Source organism: Cyprinus carpio, chromosome B19 (assembly GCF_018340385.1).
Source record: "Cyprinus carpio isolate SPL01 chromosome B19, ASM1834038v1, whole genome shotgun sequence".
NCBI classification, from domain to species: domain Eukaryota; kingdom Metazoa; phylum Chordata; class Actinopteri; order Cypriniformes; family Cyprinidae; genus Cyprinus; species Cyprinus carpio.
This window is the reverse complement of record NC_056615.1, coordinates 5,090,004-5,113,788: the sequence shown is the minus strand read 5'-3', so window position 1 is coordinate 5,113,788 and position 23,785 is coordinate 5,090,004. Positions and strand designations below refer to the sequence as shown.

At 37.6% G+C, this 23,785-nt stretch overlaps 1 protein-coding gene across 1 annotated transcript; it reads right to left on the bottom strand.

Moving 5' to 3' along the window:
* Window positions 1–707: 707 nt before the first annotated feature.
* Window positions 708–23,769, bottom strand: LOC109055810 (cleavage and polyadenylation specificity factor subunit 1-like). Its single transcript, XM_042744690.1, is given in 40 exon segments — window positions 708–985; window positions 2,277–2,415; window positions 3,971–4,100; window positions 4,190–4,345; window positions 4,428–4,475; window positions 4,914–4,980; window positions 5,336–5,512; window positions 5,603–5,755; window positions 6,687–6,828; window positions 7,135–7,219; window positions 7,316–7,406; window positions 8,702–8,818; window positions 8,938–9,090; window positions 10,223–10,293; window positions 10,296–10,365; window positions 10,457–10,546; window positions 10,629–10,835; window positions 11,324–11,501; window positions 11,594–11,733; window positions 13,460–13,638; window positions 13,716–13,787; window positions 13,790–13,856; window positions 14,116–14,229; window positions 14,340–14,432; window positions 15,557–15,637; window positions 16,896–16,970; window positions 17,078–17,169; window positions 17,265–17,316; window positions 18,261–18,392; window positions 18,473–18,560; window positions 18,731–18,824; window positions 18,901–19,011; window positions 20,315–20,454; window positions 20,539–20,685; window positions 21,503–21,654; window positions 21,738–21,818; window positions 21,907–22,040; window positions 22,164–22,191; window positions 23,175–23,345; window positions 23,600–23,769. Coding segments are annotated over 39 exon segments (4,338 nt in total). The 5' UTR covers window positions 23,319–23,345; window positions 23,600–23,769; the 3' UTR covers window positions 708–937.
* Window positions 23,770–23,785: the final 16 nt, after the last annotated feature.

The following is a 23,785-nucleotide window of genomic DNA, read 5'->3' as shown; positions in this document are numbered from 1 at the left end:
TTTTTATGAAATATATTTTAAATATTTGCCATTTTATATTGTACTCATGTGGATTTTGGTGATTAATTGGTGATAATCAGTGAGGTTTTGCTGTCAAAAATTTATAGACTTATTATTGTCAGATTGGATATGAAATCTACAGTGCTGTGTATTTTGAATATGAATCACTTATATTACAGTTTTATTTGTTCATATCACCTGGAGTCTTAAAATTAGAACGAATCAAAAAAAAATCTATTTTGAAAATGCATCTTATTGAGAATGATTCATCTGGTTTTTTTTGCCATTATAATATTCAATCAAACTGTCTTTTGATGCAGTATCAGACTTCTGTCTGTGTGATGTATGCTAGATTTCTCCAATCAGTTTTTCCACTTAAACTCATCCCACTACTATCATCTGTGAGCTTGTATTCATTGTGCAACACACATCTCACACGCACCTTTTTTTTTCCCTTTTTCAGTAATCCATTTCACCCAGTTGCAAATCTCAATACAAAAGAAATGTCATCACTCGCTACTTTAACCCTGAAAGCAAACAAAGCAAACCATCTCTCTCACGCTTCCCAGAGAATGACATGGATTATAATGTTTTTGAGGAAAGTGTGAGAGAAAACGGCTTCTCTGTTCTTCTTTGCAGTGTTCAGACTGTATCTGCGCTCAGAGAATCATCTGTGATGGAAGTAAAGAATAATGACACTGAAAGCATTGGAGTATCAGCATGTTTGTTCTGGATGTCAATACATGCAATACATGGTCATTTTTTTTTTTTTTTTTTTTTCACAAAATATTCAAAGAAATGCAATACCCTTTACCGCATCTCCTTCTTTCTGTCAACAAAAAAACAGTGAGACAAATTTTTGTTTCTTGTTTTTCTATCAAAACATTGAAATACAGAACAGTGGGCAGAGGATCATGAGCGTGAGAGCAGCAGCTCTTCAGAAGTGAGCAGTTACTCTTTCGATCTCCAGAAGATCATCCAGGATCTGAAATAAACGCAGAAAAGCTCATAAACAGGAAGCAAGATAATTACGAGCATGACATTTCTAGTAGCACTTGAAGGCAGATGGGTAATGCTTCATTTTAAGGTGTCCTTGTTACACGTTACATGTATCATAACAACAATAAATTATGCATAATTACGTGCATGTAACCCTAAACCAAAATCCCTAACCATATAGTAAGTGCATGTAGTTAATTACTATTACTCAGTGTTTAAATGTATAATTAGACTGTAACAATGACACCAGCAGTGTTTGTCACTACAATAAGTAAACAACTGTTTTTTGTATTTTTTGGGGTCAGGATAATCTTGATGCTTTGCCTTCTTTTGGAACGGTTTTCATTGACTTTTTTTTTTTCTGAAGCACATTAACTTATATCAAGTTGTTGTTTACTGAACTCTTTTAAAAAAAAAAAAAAAAAGAAAAGAAAAATGTAAGCACTTTGTTCCAGCACAGTTTCCAGTACTGCTTAAATCAGGGTATTTGCAGGATTTTTATACCTTTTTGTAAGATTACACAAATAACAAAAAAAAAAAAAACAAGTTTGTCAAGACTTCCTAATTAATACCATATGAGCAGGGTAGGGCAATGCCTATATTCACAAAAACAATAGTTTTATACAATTTTATAAAAATAAAACTTCACATTTCAGCCTTTAAAAACTAATTTTAAGAAAAGGGATAAACATATCTTTACGGTCTTAATTCTTATGATTTTTAGAAGGCACATTAGCTTCTTGTCGATCCACCGGTACACATTTACAACTGTGTGTTTGCTGCATATGGGTCAATTTTCGCATTGGTCTGAACTCAAACAGCAGATGTGCTCAGTCAAAATGCAAATGCATTCTCTGCCAGCAGGTGGCGCTTTAAAAACGGCAGAAATATAGCGGTCTCTCTGGGCTGTACACAAAGCAGAGCTGCGCTCATAAACACAGTCATTATAGAAAATATGAAATTAAAATGCCATCAAAACTTTTCTGAAAAAACATACTGTGTTTTGACTTTGAAAGTTGCAGCGCTCATATTTATTCAATGAAATCATTCTAGTCTTTCCGTCCCCAAATCTAAAACCTCTTGAAATAGCAATTGAGACTCAAATGTATAATTTATGGCATTTGATTTGATTTAGCTTGATACAACTGAATCGAAGACTTTTTACGGACACGCGGAAAACCGGTTAAATATATAAAATGATTATTCAATATATTTCCTGCATAATTTTCTTTCCTCTGGCCTAGCGTGACAGTGAGTGTCTTTGAGCCAGCACTCACAATGTCTGGGGTCGTGCCGATCTTCTTGGCCAGTTCGCTTCGCTCCATGGTGCTGAGGTACAGGTACTTATTCAGCAGCTCTCCGTCCAGGATGTTCCTCACCGCGTTCTGCAGCGTCCGCCGATCACAGTGCAGCATCCTGCAGCAAAACACAGCCAGAAGCTCAGAGGCGACAAAGAACTGGAGAAACGTCACATCTGGCCAGGAAGTGACATGAAAATGTCTAAAATGGTAAGGTTCTGTAAATATTTGGATTTTTGTGAGATGCTCGTGTCAAATTTGCATGATAAGAGTCTCATTTGAACATTATTAACTCTGTAAAGCCTGACATGAAATAGTCAAAAAAAAGTTTTTTTTAGAACTGTTTCTATTTTCTATCTAATAAGAAAGACACGTAAAACATGCTGAAGGTGAATGTATTTACAATGATAGTAAAAGAACTTTTACTTGCAAAAGAGTATAAAGTATGAATTATCAATCAGATGATAATGCATGCCGTGGATTGTGTTCATCAGGTTTTTCTGCAAAGTTTTGTTCATGTTGGTCATTTAGAGGCTTTAGAAATGTGCATATAAAAAATATGATACAGTAGGCCTTATAGGGTTGAGTAAATCTGTTCCAAAGAAAAAGACAATTACAGAAATGCACAAATTCCCATCTACAAATTTATTGGTCAGAAGTGTTGAATATCAAAACAGCAGAAACTGGGGTAATGAAACGACACAAGCTTCTTGGGTTAGTATCACAGGGCTCCAGACTAATGAGCAGTGGCACCAGGAGCAGATTTGGTAGCGCAGAGGGGAAGGGGTGTGGGGGGTATTAAAATTAAAGATAATTTAATCATGAAATGACTATTGTTTTGCATTAATAAGTGCAGTTGCTAATAATATTACACGTTTATTTTCTTGGTAATACACATTTGACTGTAAAGCACTGAGCTTGAGTTGGGAAGCATACAAAATTTACTTTTATTAACGACAGTAATGTGCAAAAATTTTTAGATAAAAATTTAATACAGGCTATTTTACTATATTATTATATGTAACGGACCGATAACCAGTGATTATAAAAAAAAGAACACATCGTGTGCGATTCAGTCCCAAATTGAAGAAAATGTTATTTTTCAAGGCACTTAGAGACTTTTCTTACTTCATTCACACAAAAAAAGTGCAAAAATTTGACAAAATTTGATTTCTTGATGATTTGATATTTTATAATAGTGATTTTATAATTTCTTGATATAAAGCAAAAAGTAGAAATGAATGACGAATAAGCCATCTACTCTGCTGCCATCTACTGGTTACAGTGGTAATTAGATGCATTTTCTTTTCTTTAACAAGTGTTTGTTTACCACAAAGTATATTTTGGTCATCCCATTAAAATACTATTTAAATTGGATCATTTTTAGAGCTTTAAATTGATGGAAATATAATAGCTTGAAAGTCATTGAAAAATGCTTGAATTTCTCTCTCAAAAGATTGTACGAACTCTGAAATAAATAATGTAATAACATTCAACTATTTCTGCCACAACACCATGGTTATAGTTAGCCTTACTACTTCTGGTTTTCTACATCAGCGTTGTTTGATCGGTTTATATTATGATTTGGACAACGCATTGGTGGCAAAATCTAGTTGCACTGGCAGAAAAAATGTTCATACTCTGGAGCCCTGCATCAGCAGGCGAGTCAGTACCTGAAGGCCTTTGGGTTGAGCCCCGCGTGATGCGGCAGCATGGTGGTGAGGGCGTTCTGCAGCATCAGCAGTCTGCGGTACGTCTTCTCCTGCATGGGCAGAAGCAGGCCGACGCCACCCTCCAGCGTAGCTGCACACACACAGACAATCAAACTGGCTTCACTAGTTCAGGAACAGGGTGCAAAAGTGTTCAAAAGAGATACAGCTGAGGAGACCCACCGAACCATGTGATGTTCTTGTTGTCCCAGGTCAGCGCCTTCTTGCTGGCGGGGTCCAGCGTGCCGCGGCACGGCATCCTCCAGAAGGCGTTCACATGGGCGCCCACATTAAAATCAGCTCTCCGCAGCAAACGCATGCCTCCGAAACTCTCTTTGGCTGGAGGCAGTATAATGAAGGACATATGTTTGAAAGAGCAAAGTCTCACGGTATTGCAGAAAGAATCAAATAAATGACTCACCTTCTGGCAGGTACATGTAGACCGACAGGTTTTTGTCTCTGTCTGAAACTGAGAGAGGGTTTTAGGTCAAACCAGTGAGTTTAAAGCGTAAAACTAATGATGAGACAGAATAAAAGAGTAAGGTGGCCCACACCAAAAGCACATCACGTTACTCACTCTAGTTTACTCATGGAATGTTTTTTTTGCATCACTTGCACAAATAAAAATAATGATAAAAAAATTCTGATACAACTGGGCGTGTCAAACCGAACCGGGTCTTCACTGATTGGCTTGTGCGACAATGCATCATGCAAATTTTCCACTCAAATTCAAATTTTTGAACTTGCACGGAAGACGCGATTGAGGTGTATATCACGCTTTCGCAGCAATCACGTCGCCCCGCCGCAAATATGCGTCTATTTGCGTCTTTGCATTGACTTTGTATGTAATCGTCTCACGTGAATAATTAAATTTGCTTTCTGTGTGGACACATCATAAGACATTTACCCAGGAAGCCCAGCTGGTTGTTGTCCACCATAAACTCTACGCTGTAAACCTCCAGGGGCTTTGCATCCTATGAAGAAACAAAAAGATGAATGGAACAACTATATCCAAACTCAACGCATTTTGTGTAACATGTATGAATTGTGAAATCAAGGTACGCTGGTACAATTTGCCAATCTAAACTACTCAAATAATAAACAATATTAAACCATCTTCAGTTTTGTACGTTAAGCACTCAAGTCAAACAAGAGGCAAAAGATCAAGATTTAAACCAATCATAACTGATTATTGTGAAATGACAATTGTTTCAGGACACTGCAAACTGGCAGCAACACAAAATTAAAAATATATCCCTTTAAGTCAACTGAATCATAAAGGATTGAGTGTCACTGGCTGATATTTGAGTGCAGACTCTCGGCAGATACCCTGCTGACGAGCGACAGTGTCTTGCTCTCCTCCTGGTAGCGCAGCAGAGAGATGCTCTTCATCACATCAGCGGCGAGGATGAAGTTCTTGATGCTGTGCATCTGATGGATGTAGAGCTGCGTGTCGATGAAGGCCATGCCGGTCAGATCATTATCCTTCAGACTCCACAAGAAGATCTGCACACACACACACACTCACATTATACAGAATCAACAGAAATGTCATTGAGTTTTAAGTGATGAAGCACATTGAAGCGTGTGGTTTACCTTCTGTCCGATGGCAGACACCAGGTATCCACTGCAGTGACAGAGAGCCGTGACGGGCCCCTTCTGCTCCTTCTCATACAGCACTTTAAACTTGTTCTTGGTGAGGGGCTGACCGGGCTCGGGCACCACCTCAATCACGTCCAGAATCAGGATCTGTCACAGAGAAAACAAACCCAGATCAGACGTCTGATCAGCAGAAACAGGTGCCCGCATAAAAGAGACCAAAGGTAAGGCTGCACGATTCTGATAAAAACTGAGACTGACCTAAAACGAGATAAAAAAAAAATAATAAAAAAAGTGTTTTTTGTAGGGCTGCAGAATTTGGCCTATTTTCTAATTACATTTAATATTAAATAATTATTACTATAAATAATAATTAGTTAAAAAAATAATGTATTGTTTTCATTAATAAATTAAAAGTATTGAATGAAATAAGAATTATATTAAGTATTACCTTTGCTATATTTTATTGTACAATTTTTAAAAAAAAATGTGCTTGTTTGTAGGGCTGCACAATTTAGCCAATTTTGTAATTATATTTCACAAACAATTTTTTAAAAATTTTTTAAAAACATTAAGCAAAATTACTACTGCAATATTACACTCTAAAAACAAAAATATATTCTGTAAACTGTAAAATCACAATAAGATTTCTGTGTGCATTAATTTCTTATAATTTTAAATCTTAAACCCTTTTTTTAATAGAAAACATGCAAAGAGACCTCAAATTTAAATCGCAGCCATTGTTTTTTGATAATCACATTAAGCCTTGTAGCAAATTCGGTTTTGTTTCAATTAATCAGGGTGTCCTGACTAAAAGCAGTCATGCATGGTGCAGTTTTAAATGTTGGACCTTGCAAATGTTTCTATCCCATTCTGCGAGTACATGCCCAGCCATACTGCTCTCTTCAACTTTTAGTTGTGGAATAAAATGATCGTATGAATCAAATGCACTGTAAAGAGTATTTCTACAATGGCATCCCATTGGTAACTAAATGCTATTGAGTGATGACGTTATTTTAATCTACTTCCACAGTTTCTACAGAGTGTTGACAGGTGTGTGTGTGTGTAGGTGAAGACTCACTCTTCCTCTGCAGGTGACCTCTTCTCCCTGGATGAGGCACGTGCCCAAAGCCACATATCCCTTCAGGCCTGACACAGTCTCCTGACTCTTCAGAGCCACCGTCTTCATACACGTCACATGCTCCCACTCCTCCAGATCAACACTGAGCAAGACAGTCCCACAACATTACACAGACAGACCATCATCATTTACTCATGTCAGGACGTCCCTCCACTGAAAGTCCATTCCACCTAAACTTTATGCGTCAAAATGTTCAATAAAGACGCATCAAATATGGTAAATGGCTCTATGTATGTGCAATACTAAATGTTTAAATGAATAAAGGCCTAAATCTCTTCAGAAGGATTACACTTGAATTAAACTGCTCTATTCAGGCCAATTACTTTTGTAATCTCTTTTTGAACTTTTTAAAGCTTCAGAGTTTAGGTTGTGTGAAAGTGCTTCTCACCGTGTGTTTGGGATGGCCTCCCAGCTGACCGGAGAGATGAGCTGAATGGAGAACTTCTCCTGCTGAGGGTGTATGTACCGCTCATCTGAGAAAAAAAACAACAATTCAAATAATAAAGACCCCATCAAATAAGACACAGTCACTTTATCCATACGCACACATGCAAGCAACAGTGTCCCACCTCTTTCGATGGTCTCAAACTCCTTCTCCTCGCCGGTCATTCTGGGGATGCGTGTGCACTGCTCTTTAACACTGCTGCACACCGCATACACCTGAAACACACACCACGTTTACACAGAAGCAGTCATTTAAAGGTGTGGTATGTAAAGTTGACCACTAGTGGTTGTAACGGGTACTGCAGCACAAATTCAAAATACGCCCTCCTCCTCAGACTCAACACTCATGCGGGTTGCCAGATTGAGAATAGGCTTTACATTTTTTTCTTTTTTATAAATTTACAGACATTTCTAAAATTCTGTTTTCACTGTCATTATGAGGTGCGGAGAATAAACTAATGAGAGATGAATTTAAACAACTGTAGTATCAGGCTGCAACATGACAAAATTGAAAAAAATTGAAGGGGGTCTGAATACTTTCGGAATGCACTGTATATTTGCCTTGCAGTATTTTTCTGGTCATAGAGCAGTTTAGATGGATGCTGCCGTTTTTTAGGTCGGGTAAAATCTGCAATTTCTGACTGTGTTCGTTTGCTGGCTTCCACGGGTGCAATATGCTGCATTTTCCACCAACTGGCAACCAGCTGAACCAGTTGAATTACTGTTGGCTAAACTGGCAGTGGGCGGAGTCACAAAGACCGAAACAAAAACAGACATTCCGACACAGAACACACATTTCAAAGCAGAATAACTGGCTAAAGCATTGTTAATCGAAAAAAAAATAGTATGTCAACTTAACATGTTCCTTAAATGCAATTTTTATGCTTTAGTACAGTCAAAAAAATTACATACAGCACCTTTAATGCTGGACACAGATGTTATTTATGCAAATTAGTTCAGTCAGTCATAACAGTCCTCATTTATATATAGAATCTTTAGGGCACAGGAGCAAAAACCGCCAATCTAATTAGTCAACATAACACAATTTTGTCTGACCAAGTTGAACACACGCAAAATCTGTAAACTTTTTTGTCCTAATGCAAAATTACGATTTTGTTGTATCTACTATATTGTTAAAGTGACTGGATTTTGGCTGCTAAAATTATCGCAGAGCACTGGTAAATGTGATTGCATTTTTCTTTTTTCTGCAGAACACAAAAGATGATATTTTGATGAACGTTGCCATAAGCAGACCATTTAGCTCCCATTTACTTCCAATGCATTTACAATTCAAGTTAATGGAAACCAAAACGGTTTAAATCTTCAAAATTCCACCGAAGTGAGTGAGTGAGGTCTAGAAAAATGTGAGATGACAGACGTAACTGATGACGGAGTTTTCAGTTTTGGGTGAATCTCTTTAAAGCTCATATAAATGTTTAAATAGGGTCAAGACAGGCTCAGTCACTAAATGCAGTGAACTCATCATCTCCAGCCCACAGCATGTGCATTACCTTTGATTCCACGTGGTACGACACGTAATGGACAGTACACCTGAGTGGGATCTTGCGGACAGGCCAGGGAGCATCATATGAGAGATATGTGGGTAACACACTGATCCTCAGCTCGCCCTAAAATGACAAACACACTTGATTTTCTCCAGATATGCTGATATAGTGGATTATGAAAGACACTTTTGAGATGTGATCTAATACCAAGTGCTAGTGTAGATTTGAGGACTTGTCTGTACCTGTTTGTTGAAGTAGAGGAATCCTTTGGGACAGTTGATATTGTGAAAGGGAGAGAAGGACTCAATGGCACCGTCTATTGTCATGGGGTGGAGCCGCATCGCCCCACGAGAGGTCACCAGCATCCAATGAGGAGACGGCCCGCAGATAAACACCTGAAAAACAAGCAGTGCCAACATTTATGTAGCGCTTCTCTTATAATGCCCAAATTATGCCTGGCTTGAGAAAAGAATTTGGTGCAAATGTCTTACACCAGCTCTGATAACTAGCCAGTACGGTTGTTATTGATAACTTAAAAACTATTAAAATGATTTTCCATAAATGAAATCAAGCTGAAATAAAATAATAAAATATAATACAATATATATGAAATGTTGCCTTGACAACTAACTGAAATAAAAAGTAGTACTAAAATTGGAGCTAAAAAAAAATAAATAAAAATAAATTAAATAAGATGACAACAGCACATAATGATGTTACTAATACCTAAACTAACATTAAAATGAAAACTGAAAAATAAAATAAAAGGTACTATACAATAGCATAATAAATAATAAAAAAACAAACCAGACAAAAAAAAAAAAAAAAAAAAACAATAAAATAAAATAAAAAAAAAACAAAAAAACTAAAACAACTTAAATTAAAATTAGAAATGCTGCCTTGACAACCAAGTGAAATAAAATAGGTTTAATTTGAAGCAGCAAAATTACTTAAACTAAGACTGAAATTAAAAATAAAACTAAAACAAAATAAAAAAAGTTATTAATAGTATATAAATAACATTTAAATAAAATAAAAAAAACTAAAATAAACAATATTTAAAAAAACAAAAAAAAAAAAAAAAAATAAAATAAATAAAAAAAAAAAAACCCTGCTTGCCACACATACATTAATTTTGTATATAGAGTAATACAATGCAGGCCATAAAAACATGAAAGATACTACGATAGTCAAATGATTAATCACGACTAAACATCAAAAAATAAAAGTTTGCTTTTACATACATGTATGTGTACAGGGTATATTTTTATGAAGGTTTGTATACATATATTTAGAGAATATTACATGTATATACACATATGCTTATATTTTATATTATAGTATAAATATATTTAATATAAACAAACATATCAAATATATACATGATGTGTGTGTATTTATAATACATTCATATACAACAGTATACACACATATATTATGTAATGACAAAACTTTGGATTTTGGATGTGATTAATCGTGAGTAATCATTTGACAGCCCTAACAGCCCCAGCGGCTCCTCTCCCTGACCATCAGGCCCGAGATGTCCTGGAAGTATCTGAATCTGGCCACTCGAGCTTTGACCCCAGCGGCTCCTCTCCCTGACCATCAGGCTTCTTGTCCTTCCTGATTTTGGACTTTTTGGACTCTCTGAAGTTAATGTTATGAGGCATCTGACAGGAAGAACACACAGCCACCACTCACCATCACTCAAACATCACTAGAGTACACGTCCTGTGGAGAGTGTTTAGTGTCAGTCTGTACCTTCTTGAAGCGCACTTTCAGGTTGCTCTGAGCCTGCAGCTGGTCGTAGGGAAAGGCCTCATAGATGAGAAGCTCTTGATCAACATGTGCCTGTCGACAAATACAGAAAACACACAACATTAAACCTCAATTCATCCAGAAGAGCAGGGAGACGCCTGTGATAAACACTCACCAGCAGGTAAGGACGGCTGTGGTTGTAGCCTAAAGACACGAGAGAAACTTCTTTGACCAAGGGGATCTCTCCCTGCCTCATCACTTCCTCCTTTTTGAGCTCCCCTTGAGTAGCCGACTGGCTAGCAGAGCTGTCGACCAAAACACGCTGACCAACAGGGAAATTTTTCACCAGGAAAACCAGGCGCCAGTCAGGAAGCTGGTAGATCTGATTAACAAATCACAATAAACATTTTAAATGAACACTAACATCTGATGATGTTTTACATACACTCTGTGGAAGAATATAACATGAACTGAATAACCAAACAGCCTCTAACGAATAAGATTAATCACATAAATCTGTTTATAATGCATGCATTCATTCTGAACAAATCTATATACTTCATAAAGGTAGTTTTGAACGAACTAAGAATGACAGGCTTCTCATTTCTGGATTTTTGGGTACATTCTATGGGTTTTAGAATCATACAAAGAATTTTAAATATAACAGATTATAAAACGGAGTGTTCCGGTCCTTGATTCTGATTGGCTGAGCCACATTCAAAGCCATTGTAAAGTACTCTACAAACACACACCTTTGTTTACGTTTGTGTGTTGCACTCAAAACTGATTCTGAGGAACTACTGGTTTGTTACCCAAAATCCTAGCAGCTCTTTCAAGGAATCTCAGTAAATCAGTGTTTAAGGTCATCACCTCCATGACTCCGTTCTCTCTGACCAGCAGGCACCAGTGTGACGGCTCCTGGCCGCTCTCTCTTCCTGTCTGAGTGGAGTTCAGTGCTGCAGAGCTGCGGCTGGGCTCCTCTTTGCTGGGGCTGCTCAGAGGGTTCGACTCCCCATACAGCATCTCCTCCTCATCATCCAAAGCATTACTGATGAGGAGAAGAGCAACAGTCATTATGAGAAAATGAGACGAGCTGCAAATGAGAGCATTTGAGTGTCTGGTGTGCTCGGTGACCATTACCCGAGGTCCTGGATGATGGTCTCGGTGTCTGATTGGGCTCTGATGGATGTTTCCTCTCTGGCCAGGAAGCTGACCTTGTTCTCAGTTGTGAACATGCCACTGACGTCACGATAGGCACATAACGTAATAACACGGGATTGCTGCAAACATTGCAAAACAAAACACTGAGAACACTTTAAAGGATTTTCAACAATAAAAACATTTCAGGAAAGAAAATCTAATGAAAAGTGGGATTTACAAAAAACTCAGACCCACTAGGGTGAAAAGAATCTGGGGGAAAATGTGTGTAATTTTCATGAAAATAATGCTACAATATAAAAAAATAAATAAGTCTTCTGTCCTAAAAAAAAATATGATTCATTGTCTTTATTTACTTTAGATTTTGTGATAAAATACAACCTATATGTTTTACATGAGATTCAGCATTAAATACTACTATTGTTCAAAAGATTTTTTTCTTTTAAGAAATTTTAATTTTATTTTAAGCAAGGATGCTTTAAATTGATCAAAAGTGACAGTAAATACATTTATAATGTTACAAAAGATTTATATTTAAAATAAATGCTGTTTTTGAAGTTTGTATTCACCAAACATTCTTAAAATAATTATCACTGTTTCAACAAAAATATGAAGCAGCACTGATTTTAAACATTGATAATAAAGAGAAATGTTTCTTGAGCAGCAAATCAGCATATGAGAATGATTTCTGAAGAATCATGTGACACTAATGATGCTGAAAATTCAGCTTTGATCACAGGAATAAATTACATTTTAACAAACATTCACTGCACGATTTATCAGACTTAATTAAACGCGATTGTCACACACATTTTGTCAGTAAAGCTCGTTCTGTGATTAGCAGTACATCTCCATCACCTGCTTTCAGGCGGAGCAGCATTTACTACACAGAGCTGTAGTTCTCTGACAAGCTGCGCAAAATCACGTTCATAATCGCAGACGATGTAATCGTAGGATTATGAAATGAATGAAATCGTTTTCGATTATGACAGCTGTTTGCTTATCTTCTCAGAGAACTACGGCTCTGTGTAGTAAATGCTGCTCCATCTGAGAGCACCTGAAAATACCCCATTTAATAACGTTTTAACTCCAGAACTTAAACTCAAGAACTTGTATTCTAAGCAATGATAAATGTCGATTAGCATTTCATTATAGATATACTTTATTATGATGAAAATGATAATAATAAGAAATCAGATAAACCATATATTGCCGTAGCTGTGTGTTTATTAGTCACGCTGAATCAATGAAAGCAGTTAAATCTTCTGTTTATTCAGCGGCAAGATTTCTTCTTTGGGACATATTTGGATTTTCAGCGTGAGATTTACTGCTGATCACAGAACCGTGCTTCACTGAAAGACACGCATGACAATCGCAGCTTCTGCCTAATCACGATTGATAGCCTTTGCGATTTAATTTCGATTAATTGTGCAGCCCTACATAGAAAACAGCAATTTTAAAGTGTAATAATATTTCATGATATTAGTAATATAAGTAATAAGTCAAATGCAGCCTTTTTTCAAAATGGAGGATTAAAACAGCAAATGAGTTTGCACAGTTAAAAAAATATTCGTAAAAAATGTTTTTTTTCTGGATAAGCATAAACTTATTTTTATAAACTTCATAAAAATAAACACATCTAAAACCTGTTTTCTTTTCAAACGGTTTGTTTTTTTCTGGATAAGCATAAACTTATTTTGATAAATTTCTAAAAAAAAGCAGGACTTCGTACATCATTTTGCATTTCAAATAACTTGACCAAATAAATGCAGCACTGATGATCATGAAAGACTTCTTTCGTAAGCAAACGTCTGACCAGTACTGTACATGACGTCTGTATGGACTGACCGTGTGGATCTGTGGTTTCTGCAGCGCCAGGCGGTGGCTCTTCCCCATGTACGAGTCGCTCTTCAGCACAAACATGGTGACCACTCCCTCAGCTGTCATGATGATCATGTACGGATCGGCCACAGAGCAATGCACTATGGGAGAGCCCAGGTCCACAGGGATAAAGTGGAGCTGCGTCACTGAGAGCAAGAAGAGAAAAGACCAGATGAGACACCAGACCTCCCATCATACGGTCAACACTGATGCGTTTCCTCACCTCCCTCTAGCAGTCTGATGCCCATAGGAGACACCTGGATGATGTATTTATTGTCTCCGATGTTGCCCGCTACACAGTGGGACCCTGCGTGGCGAAACCACTGGTGTCCAGCTCCATAATCTCCTGACCCGTCTGCAGGATCTAAACACACCACAAGAGCAGTGAAGCACTGGAAGAGTCAACGTGTCCTCCAAAAATGTCATGACAATAAACTGCCTCAAAAAAGCATCGTGACTAGTTGAAGAGTAGACAGTGAGCTCATATCCAGCTGCCTGGAATGACTAGCATGCTGCTTACTATATAGTATATACTGCTTAGTAGACATATACACTAATGCAATATATCACGATGCTGAACATGCACGATAATGTTATCGTGAGCACTTAAAAATGTTTATTACCATGGTGGAGTCCTCTCTGCTGAGGATGAGGAAGCCGTGTTTGTTCTTGTCATCCTCTACTGTGGGCTCCTGCTTCTCCTCCTCAGGACCCTCGCCATCGCCCTTTGGTGGAGACTACAGACACACGGAGTTTCAAAGTCAAGCAGAATTATGGGTTATTTATCTTTGCATTTATCTGTATTAAAAATAAAAGACTTTAGAAGGATGACTGTAACACAAACCACCTTCTCAGGTTTCTCCTCGCAGTGTATGACTGTCCACATGTCGTGGCATCCAGGAAGTTCAAACGTGGTGACCACCTGCGGTCTGATGCTTTTCTATAGAACAGCAAAATAAATGCTTCAATACCACACATTTAATATCATTTCAGTAATAATGGTTGAGCTATATGGACTTTTTCAACTTTCAGTGGCCAATATACTGTCAGTATACATGTGAGACATATTACAAATATAAATATATACACACAGCCAATATTGCAAATAGCGATTGCCTTAGTCAGTAATTTTGCCTGGTTTCCCAGAGAAAATATCTAAAAATCCCTAACTCATTATGAGATAGTTAAGGTGTTTTTTTGGGGGGTTACATTTTATTTTACGGTCCAGTTCTCACTATTAACTATGACTTCTGCCTCAATAAATTCCTAATTGCTGCTTATTAATAGCTGGTAAGGTAGTTGTTAAGATTATTGGGTTAAGGTGTCTTAAATATAGACTTGCAGAATAAGGCATTAATATGTGATTTATAAATACTAATAAACAGCCAATATGCTAGTAATATGCATGCTAAAAAGCAAACAGTTGGTAGTGAGAACTGGTCCCTACACTAAAGTGTCATTTTTTTTTTTTTTTTTTTTTTTTTTTTTTTAGAATGTATTAAAATGAATTGAGTTTACATTGAAAACCAGAAAACAATAACTACAAACAGGGTAGGAAAAAAAACTGGATGAACAATTTAAAAGGAAAACAAAAAGAATAACGTCATTAAAGCTACGCCACTGGAAGTTTGGGTTAAACAAATTCAAATATTTGTTTCTACTTTAAAGTTGAGACCTTTTCAAAATTCCAGCTTTTGAATATTGACTCTACCGGCTTCACACTGGGATGTGTACTGGACATAATTCACAATTAAAAATCAAACCACCTGAGACGCATGTCGACACCAGGTGTAAACAGAGCCTCGGGTTCATAATGAACGCACAACACTAGTGTCACGCATCCTGAGTGAAATGCATGAGCAGCGTGTCTCTGCTGTATCTCGGGTGTTTTAAAGGCTTCTCCAAACATCTCTGAGGCAGCCCTGGTAAAGCCCAGATGTGACTGTAGCACCCGCAGCGGCCCGCTGCAGACGAGCCTCACCGCTGCGTGCTGTGCATCTTTACTTCAAACAGACACAGACATGCAGGAATGAGCACAGGAAGAGGAGCTACAGATAATCATACCTGCAGTACAGAGAGAGCTCCGTTCTTGCCGTATCCTGAGCCCACCACCACCTCCAGATCCGGCTCTGGGTTAGTCTGAAACTGATGACGGAAGAATTGATAGCGCATCACAACTGTGACCCTGAACCACAAAACCAGTCTTAAGTCACTGGGGTATATTTGCAGCAATAGCCAAAAAAATATTGTATGGGTCAAAATTATCGATTTTTCTTTTATGCCAAAAAATCATTAGGATATTAAGTAAAGATCATGTTCCATGAAGATATTTAGTAAATTTCCTACCATAAATATATCAAAACTTAATTTTTGATTAGTTATATGCATTGCAAATAACTTCATTTGGACGACTTTAAAGGCGATCTTCTCAATATTTAGATTTTTTTGCACCCTCAGATTCCAGATTTTAAAATAGTTGTATCTCAGCCAAATATTGTCCTAACAAACCACACATCAATGGAGAGCTTATTTATTCAGCTTTCATGTGATGTATCAATCTCAATTTTAAAAAAATTAACCCTTATGACTGGTTTTGTGCTCCATGGTCACAATTAATCAGAAACAAAATGTTTTACAAAGCCAACTGTAAATGGAACTAATCGTGTTTTTTTGTTTGTTGTTTTTTTTGTCATGCTGTATCTCAGTATTAACCAGAAAATACCTCACTATCTTAACTGCAAAAGAGAGCTGCAGAAATGACGAAACAAGTTCGTATTTTAGCACTTCTGTCTCCATCATTCTCAAGTCAGTGGGTTTTTAAATGGGTTTGTTGTGAACACAAGCTCATGATTTTTTCACATTTAATTCTACAACATGAAATACATCAGTAATACGTCCTTGTGATTTTTATTTGTATTTTGAAAGCTTTCACTTGTTTTGAAAAAGCCGGTTGCTAACACGTGTCTAAATGTGACTTCGGAGGACTTTAAACATCCTCACACTGATAAACAGATAAACTCATCTGATCGCTAGTTACTTTCACAGCCTCACTGTGTTTATAATCACACCCTTGCAAACTATTCCGACTCAAACCTACAGAGAAAATGTGTTTAAATAAAGACCGAAAGAGTTGTCTGAAGCTCAGTGATGATGGCACTGAAGTCATGTGACCATGGTGTACTTCGTTTACAACCTATGTTTAGCTTTTTACTTCTGCTGACTGCTTTTAGGCTTCAGAATTCATTAAAATGTTGTTCATTTTTGTGAAGATTATCATAATGAATGAAACGTATGAATTATAAGCTCTGGTCGGTTCACAGAGCTGTTGGGTTTTTGCCCAAGATGTGAACTTATAGGCTGGCCTAAAAAAATCCGTCATCACTGTAGGGGAAGTAAGAGGTACCTCTTCGGACAGGAAGGCCGGTTCTCCCATGGAGGCGCTGACACAGGGTCCTATGTTCAGTATGCTGTCACAAACCTGGACATAAACATCAAATCTAGTTTAATACAAGTGTTTCACACGGGCAGCAACACTGGAAATGTAAATGAAATATGTTATTGAGATCAGATTAGATAGGACCTCACCTCAAATGAGTACGTAGCCAGCTGAGTGCCTGACTGAGCCTCACTCCCGTACACCTCGATCTCATCAAGCTCATCAGGCAGATTGGCCTTCCCTGAACACAGCAACACACACACATATATATACACACACACACAACAGCACAGATATCTGAACCACATACAACAACACAGCCATTAATTACTCTACCTGCCCAGTTAGCCACGGCATCCACTCGCTTCTTCTTATTCGGAGGCTCTTCCTGAAGATAGAGGCATTCGAGAGGAGTAAGAAGCTTCAGATACTTCTCACAAAAGATTTTATGAGCTTCAATTTCATTATATTTTTCATTACAAAAATATACTTTTTATCACTGGCTGGATCTCAGCTTGAGGAAAGATTGGCTAAAGTTTGTTTTTAATAAGAACACGGATCATTTCGCTCTAATGTGAACTGTTTATGTGACTCGGACAAACTACTGCTGTCGCTTACATGCATTCATTCCCTTCAGATAAAGAAGTGTGCTTAATTGTATAAAGTGCACGCTTGTGGTGTACTTCAAACACTCCACAGAAGTATACAGATTTTTTTTTATGCTCTTTTGTGTCATCCGCGCCACAAGGATGCGCTGTTTTCTTTCAAATCAAAGCTAAATACACGTAGAAACAGCGCATCCTTGTGGCGCGACTGATAAAGAAGCTCATACAGTGATAATGAGAGACACAGAGGAGACCGTTGACAATGGAATCATTGAATAAAGACGTCATTTTTGTTTTCTCCAGTTACAAAAAGTGTTCCTGTCGCTTCATATAACCCAGATTGCACGTCTGATGGCAGATGGAGTATTGACAACGACTTTCATACCTTTTATGGACCTTGACACTGTTATTTATTTGGCAGTCTATGGGACAGTCACAAGCCTCCCGGTTTTCATCCAAAATATCTTAAATTGTGTTCCGAAGACAAATGGAGCTTTTACGGGTTTGCAACGACATGAGGGTAAGTGATTAATGACAAAATGTTCAATTTGGGGTGGAGTATCCCTTTAAGTTCGACTAAAGTAAATACTATAATACATCCATTTAAGTGACATCTTATATAATTTCCAATAACACGCAATGAACTGTCTGAAATCACACTAGTCTGTTCTTCTAAATTATATTATTTCCACAAGTCTTTTCAAACGTATGCAGAAGTGTACTTCACCTGTTTCTCTTTCTCCTCGCTCTCTTCGCCCTCATCCATCGGCGTTTCCTGGAGTTTCTCAGTGTACCTGAGCAGCAGCGAGTTGCCCAGACGAGAGCCCAAGAACAGATAACCGGCCTCCATGGTGGTCATCTGAGAGGAGAGAGAGGAGAGAGTGAGTGAGTGAGTGTCTGTGATCAAGCACAGAGGATTGGACACAGCTGATCACTCACGCAGGTGCTCAGGACGCTGGCGGCAGCCTTGTCGAAGTGAAACGCCCGCACGCTCCTCATGCCATCTGTGATGAGCGTCAACACGTAACTGCAACATGACAAGACACGCGGTCAACAAACACACTCAGATCTCTGATCCAAATGACCATTTCACACCTATCTGGGTTTGATTGCTTCTATTTGTAAGTCGCTTTGGATAAAAGTGTCTGCTAAATGACTAGAAGTAAAGCACGTGGTCATAAAAGCAAAGGGTCTCACATTTCTCCTCCTTTTAGTGAGATGACCATCTTATCAGAGGTGATGAAGGACGACTGAGAACAATCCAGCGTGATCTTCACTTCCTCCTGTGGCCCTGAAGAGCAAACCAGATTGAATTAGAGTGAGAAGTCACCAGTTAGCAATCATAAAGACGTCTCAGGTGAACTTACTCAAGGGGAAAGCTGTGGTGCCGTTGGTCTGGCTGTTGAGGGACACTCCAAACGGAGGAACGCTCTGGTTCAGATACAGCAACGAATTCACAGCGAACACCACAACCCCACCTGAACACAAAACACACAACATTACCCTTCAAACAGCTTGAAGAGATGGATGCTGGGATGCCTTTAAGAGCTCCACGCATGCTGAACACTTGTTGACTTGATGTCCTTCACTCTCTGGTTAAAATCGCCCAATTTATATCAACAAACAAAACTAATCTCAAACTCATTTCAACTACTTAAGCACAACAGATGAGATCAGAAGGACTTTAAGATCATAATATTTTATTGCTCTTCTCACATTTTAACATTTATGAAAGAAATTATATCATGCTAATGCTTGTAGAGTTAATATTGGCTAAAGTCTAAACCAGGCTTCCAAAACATGAATATATAAAAACTAAATGAAATACAAGAAGACCTGGAAAGTTCATTTTTCTGATATGACTTAGAAACACTCATTAAGTTCAAAAGAAAGTACTCCTAATACCTAAAATATATATATATATACACTGCCATAATAATACAGTGGTTTTCAACCAGAGGGCCTGAGCAAACTTGAAACAGGGGGTCTCAGAGGACTTACAATGATTTCAAAAATTTTTAGTGAATAAAAATGATCAAACTGGCAATAAAACTAAAAAAAAAAAAAAAAAAATCAAGATATTGATCCCCTTAAAAACTATTTGTGACATATGCTGGCAAAATGAGTCGGAATGAGCAAATTTTCAAAAATGAGTTCTATTTGTGTTTCATTAAAATACCTTTAAAATGATATATGACTTTTTGAAATCTGACAAAAAATTACGATTTTGAGAAAAATTTAGTTCAAGTTTTCTGAAGATTCCCAATCTTACCAATTTTCCTCCAATTCTTTTCTTACTAATAATTACTATTTTATTAATCACAATATAGCTATTTTTACTTTTTATCTTTGTTATTAAAAATCAGAACAAAGGTGCAAATAAACAGTAGTTTAATCAAGAGCAGCAAGTGCTTCCGTCTTTTCTTTAAACGTTTGATTAAGATCAAGACAAATCTAAGACCTACTGTAATGCATGGCTCTAATATAATGTTACACATCGTTCATGTCAGACAATGGAAGACACAGCAGATTATGTTTGTGTAAATCTCGCCTAGACATATTTCTCAATAATGTGTTTTATAGGGAGATTGTGCGCTCTCAGAAAGGTTTTCATCAGCATGGGTTTGAAATAGAATTAGAATAATCTATGGACAATTAGATTAAAATAAAACAAAACAAGCACTGGCGGCCTTCACACACTCTTGCAGACAACGGAGGACCTTGCTGAGAAGCACTTGCATTAAACCAGAGGTTAACCAGCTCATGAGGATGATATCTTACCGATGGGTTTGGGCACAGCCATGACCTGAGTGCAGTCGAAGGGCAGGTTACTGAGAGACCAGATGACCGGATGAACCTTCTGCATGATGTTTAGAGAGATGGCCACGATACTGCACGTGTCGTGACGCACTGCCACACGCCTGAACATAACAAACAACACCGCTGCTAAAGACTGCAAATACATGTGATGAAGTGTTGATCATCAGACAGACAGACAGTCGTACCCTGGCCACGTCTGATTGGGCTCAAACAGAATGAGCAGTGTGGGCTCGTAGTAACCGTGGAGAAACTTCATATCGATGATGTTTAGGAGTTTCTCATCCAGTTCACGAACATCAATGATGTAACTGGGAAGGAAACTCGATTTCTGCCTAAAAAAAGAAATATTTTGAATATAATAAATACCAGTTTAGTTCGAATAGAGTCTGATAAGCTACAGTTGAAAAGTTTGGGAATTAATACTTTCTGTAGATAAAAAATTGACAGTAAATACAATTATGACGCTACATTTCTATTTCAAACAAATGCTATTCTTTTGAACTTTCGTCAACATTGTTAATAACCAGAAATGTTTCTCAAGCAGCAAATCAGCACGTGATTTCTGAAGGATCATCACAGGAATAAATTACATTTTAAAATATATTACAATAGAAAGCAGTTGTTTTAAATTGCAATAATATTTAACAATTTTACTATTGTTACTCTATTTTTGTATCAAATAAATTTGACCCAAAAAAAAAAAAAAAAAAAAATTAAATTAGTGCTGTCAAACGATTAATCACATCCAAAATAAAAGGTTTTGCTTACATAATATATGTGTGTGTACTGTGTTTATGTATATATAAACACACACACATGCATAAATATATTTTAAAAATATGTAACATGTATTTACATGTATATATTTATATTACAGATAAATATATTTATAATTTTTTTCTTAAATATATACATGTGTATTTATAGACATATTAAATACACATAGTACACACACATATATTATGTAAACAAAAACTTTTATTTTGGATGCGATTAATCGTTTGACAGCACTAATTAAAACATTAAAAAAAAAATTGTTTTTAAATGAAAAAAAAAGGACATTAAAAATATCTTACCAACCCCAAACTTTTCAGTGTTATAGATAATCATTTAAAATGGCAGGAAATATTTAGAAAATACTGTTGGTACCCCTCTCCCACGATGCCTTCCTGTTCATCGGTCAGCGTGTCCCTCCTGAAGGGCAGAACCACCAGACAGGTGCCGTACACCAGCATGACAGCGCAGCGGTTCTCCGGATCCACACGCACCATGGGGATGTGCACATTCTGAACAAACCCTTCCTGAAACCATCCAAACACACACAGCACAGAGCCATCAAAACACAGATCAGCAGCTCAACACATCCTCAAAACACAGTACACACTCTCAGCTCCGGCTCCTCGAAGTAGTGCAGCGACAGCGTCTTGAGATCATGTGTGCCTGGATCATACTCCACAACGGAGAGCTGGAAGAAACACAAACACACTGGCTTCAGATACTCTTCTTCAAAGCTTTTCATTCGCAGGAAGTGGCTGTGATGTGGTCACACGTACCTTGGCATCTTTGAAGCTGAGGAGCAAGGCGTCTCTGTTGGCGCCCGCGAGCTGAACGCTGGCCATAGACATCACGTTTCCAAAGAGAGAGAAGGACGCCACCTGCTCCAGCTTCTCTTTACGGCTCTTGCCATCTACAGTTGAACATCAATAACAATAACAACAACAGTAGTAATATTAATGATCATAAACCCAATAATAAAATCCATTTTAATCCACAGGATGCTTGACTGCAGACCAGAAGTGAAAAGTCTTACCTGACGGCTTCTCCGATTTGGAAGTGCTCTAGAATGCAATAAGAGACAATATTATAATTAACGTTTATATTAATGACCCATTACAGACCAAACAGACCCAAACCAAGTGGCATTTATCCTAAAAATATTTTAAAAAAAGCATTATTATGTAAAGACACAAAAAATAAACACACATTTCTCAAGCACATTTCACAACGGGTTTAACTATATGACAGGAAAAAGAAGAAAACAATGTGTGTGTGGGCGGGATTTTAAATTACTATATTATACTTTTATTAAGAAACTTTCACATTTATCAAATTATTATATGTAATAATATTTTTTTGGATTTTACTGTACGTATGTTTGTATGTATATAATACAGTCATATATATATATATATATATACACACACACACACACACACACTTTGTGTAAAGTTACATAGTTAGGCTATATACAGTAGAATTAAAAATTATTCGGACACCAGATATAATTTTTTATGTTTTTTTTACTAGCAGCTGCAGGACACTATAGTTCATTTATGCAAGTGAGGAAAGCATTGTGACATATTATACCCAAAACTTCCTCATACAGTGGACCACCAGTAAAACTGATACAAATCTGGGACCAAAAATGCTTCAGAAACTTTGACCTGATCATGTTACGCTTAAGTGTTTTTATTTATTTTTTAGCTAATGTAACACCACGGACTGAACAAAATGCAGCAGTGCTTGGTAATAAGCTGACCTAGATTGGCATCTAACTGTGTTTTATTTTATTTAACAGCTGACAGCTAGTCAACAGAATTCATTACAAACCAAAGTTATCTGATATATCAACTTGTCATTTTATTACCAATGTCTAAACTATAGCTAATAAGCCGTGATAATGCAAGAAGGTGTCTGGATAAATAATGCATTGCTATTTCGTATACAGTAATATGTTACTCACTATATAGCGATATAATTAAGACTAAACAAAGATGAAGGTATTGCAGCTGTTCAGCCTGGATTCATCAGACAGACTCACCTCCACATCATAGATGACCCTGTACACACACAGCTGAGAGGTGCCCGCCACCACCAGGTTCTTCTCCTGGCTGGAGATGAAGTTGCAGTAGACGGCGAACTCCACCGCGGTGGGCGGATGAGCCTGACGGTACACCGCGTACATGACGAAGAGGAGGAGGAGGAAGAGCGCCTACCCAAACAATCACACACACACACACAGAGAGAGAGAGAGAGAGAGAGAGGGGATTAATTAACCTTCGCACTCTTTACACACTCTCCAGCCGCTCTAATTACTCTCTTACTCATCCACAAGCGCCAGAGCTATTCTTCTGATTTACTGATCTCCACGAACGTCTGTTGACATCACATGCATCTCAATCCTCTCCTGCTGATATGCTAGCGAGTTGGATTTGATCATAACAAACATACGCGAAATAAACATACCTGCGAGTTGTTGTGCAATGTTCCAAAGGAGCCCTGTGACTAGCGGCTCTCATAAATATATTTATTCAAGCCCGAGCTCAGCACATTAGCGCGTTCTCATTCATTACGCCTCCCAGAATGCCTCGCGGGCGGCAGCGGCGCAGCGGTGAAATGTGTCCGGCATGCGCAATGAGTCTCCGCGCAATG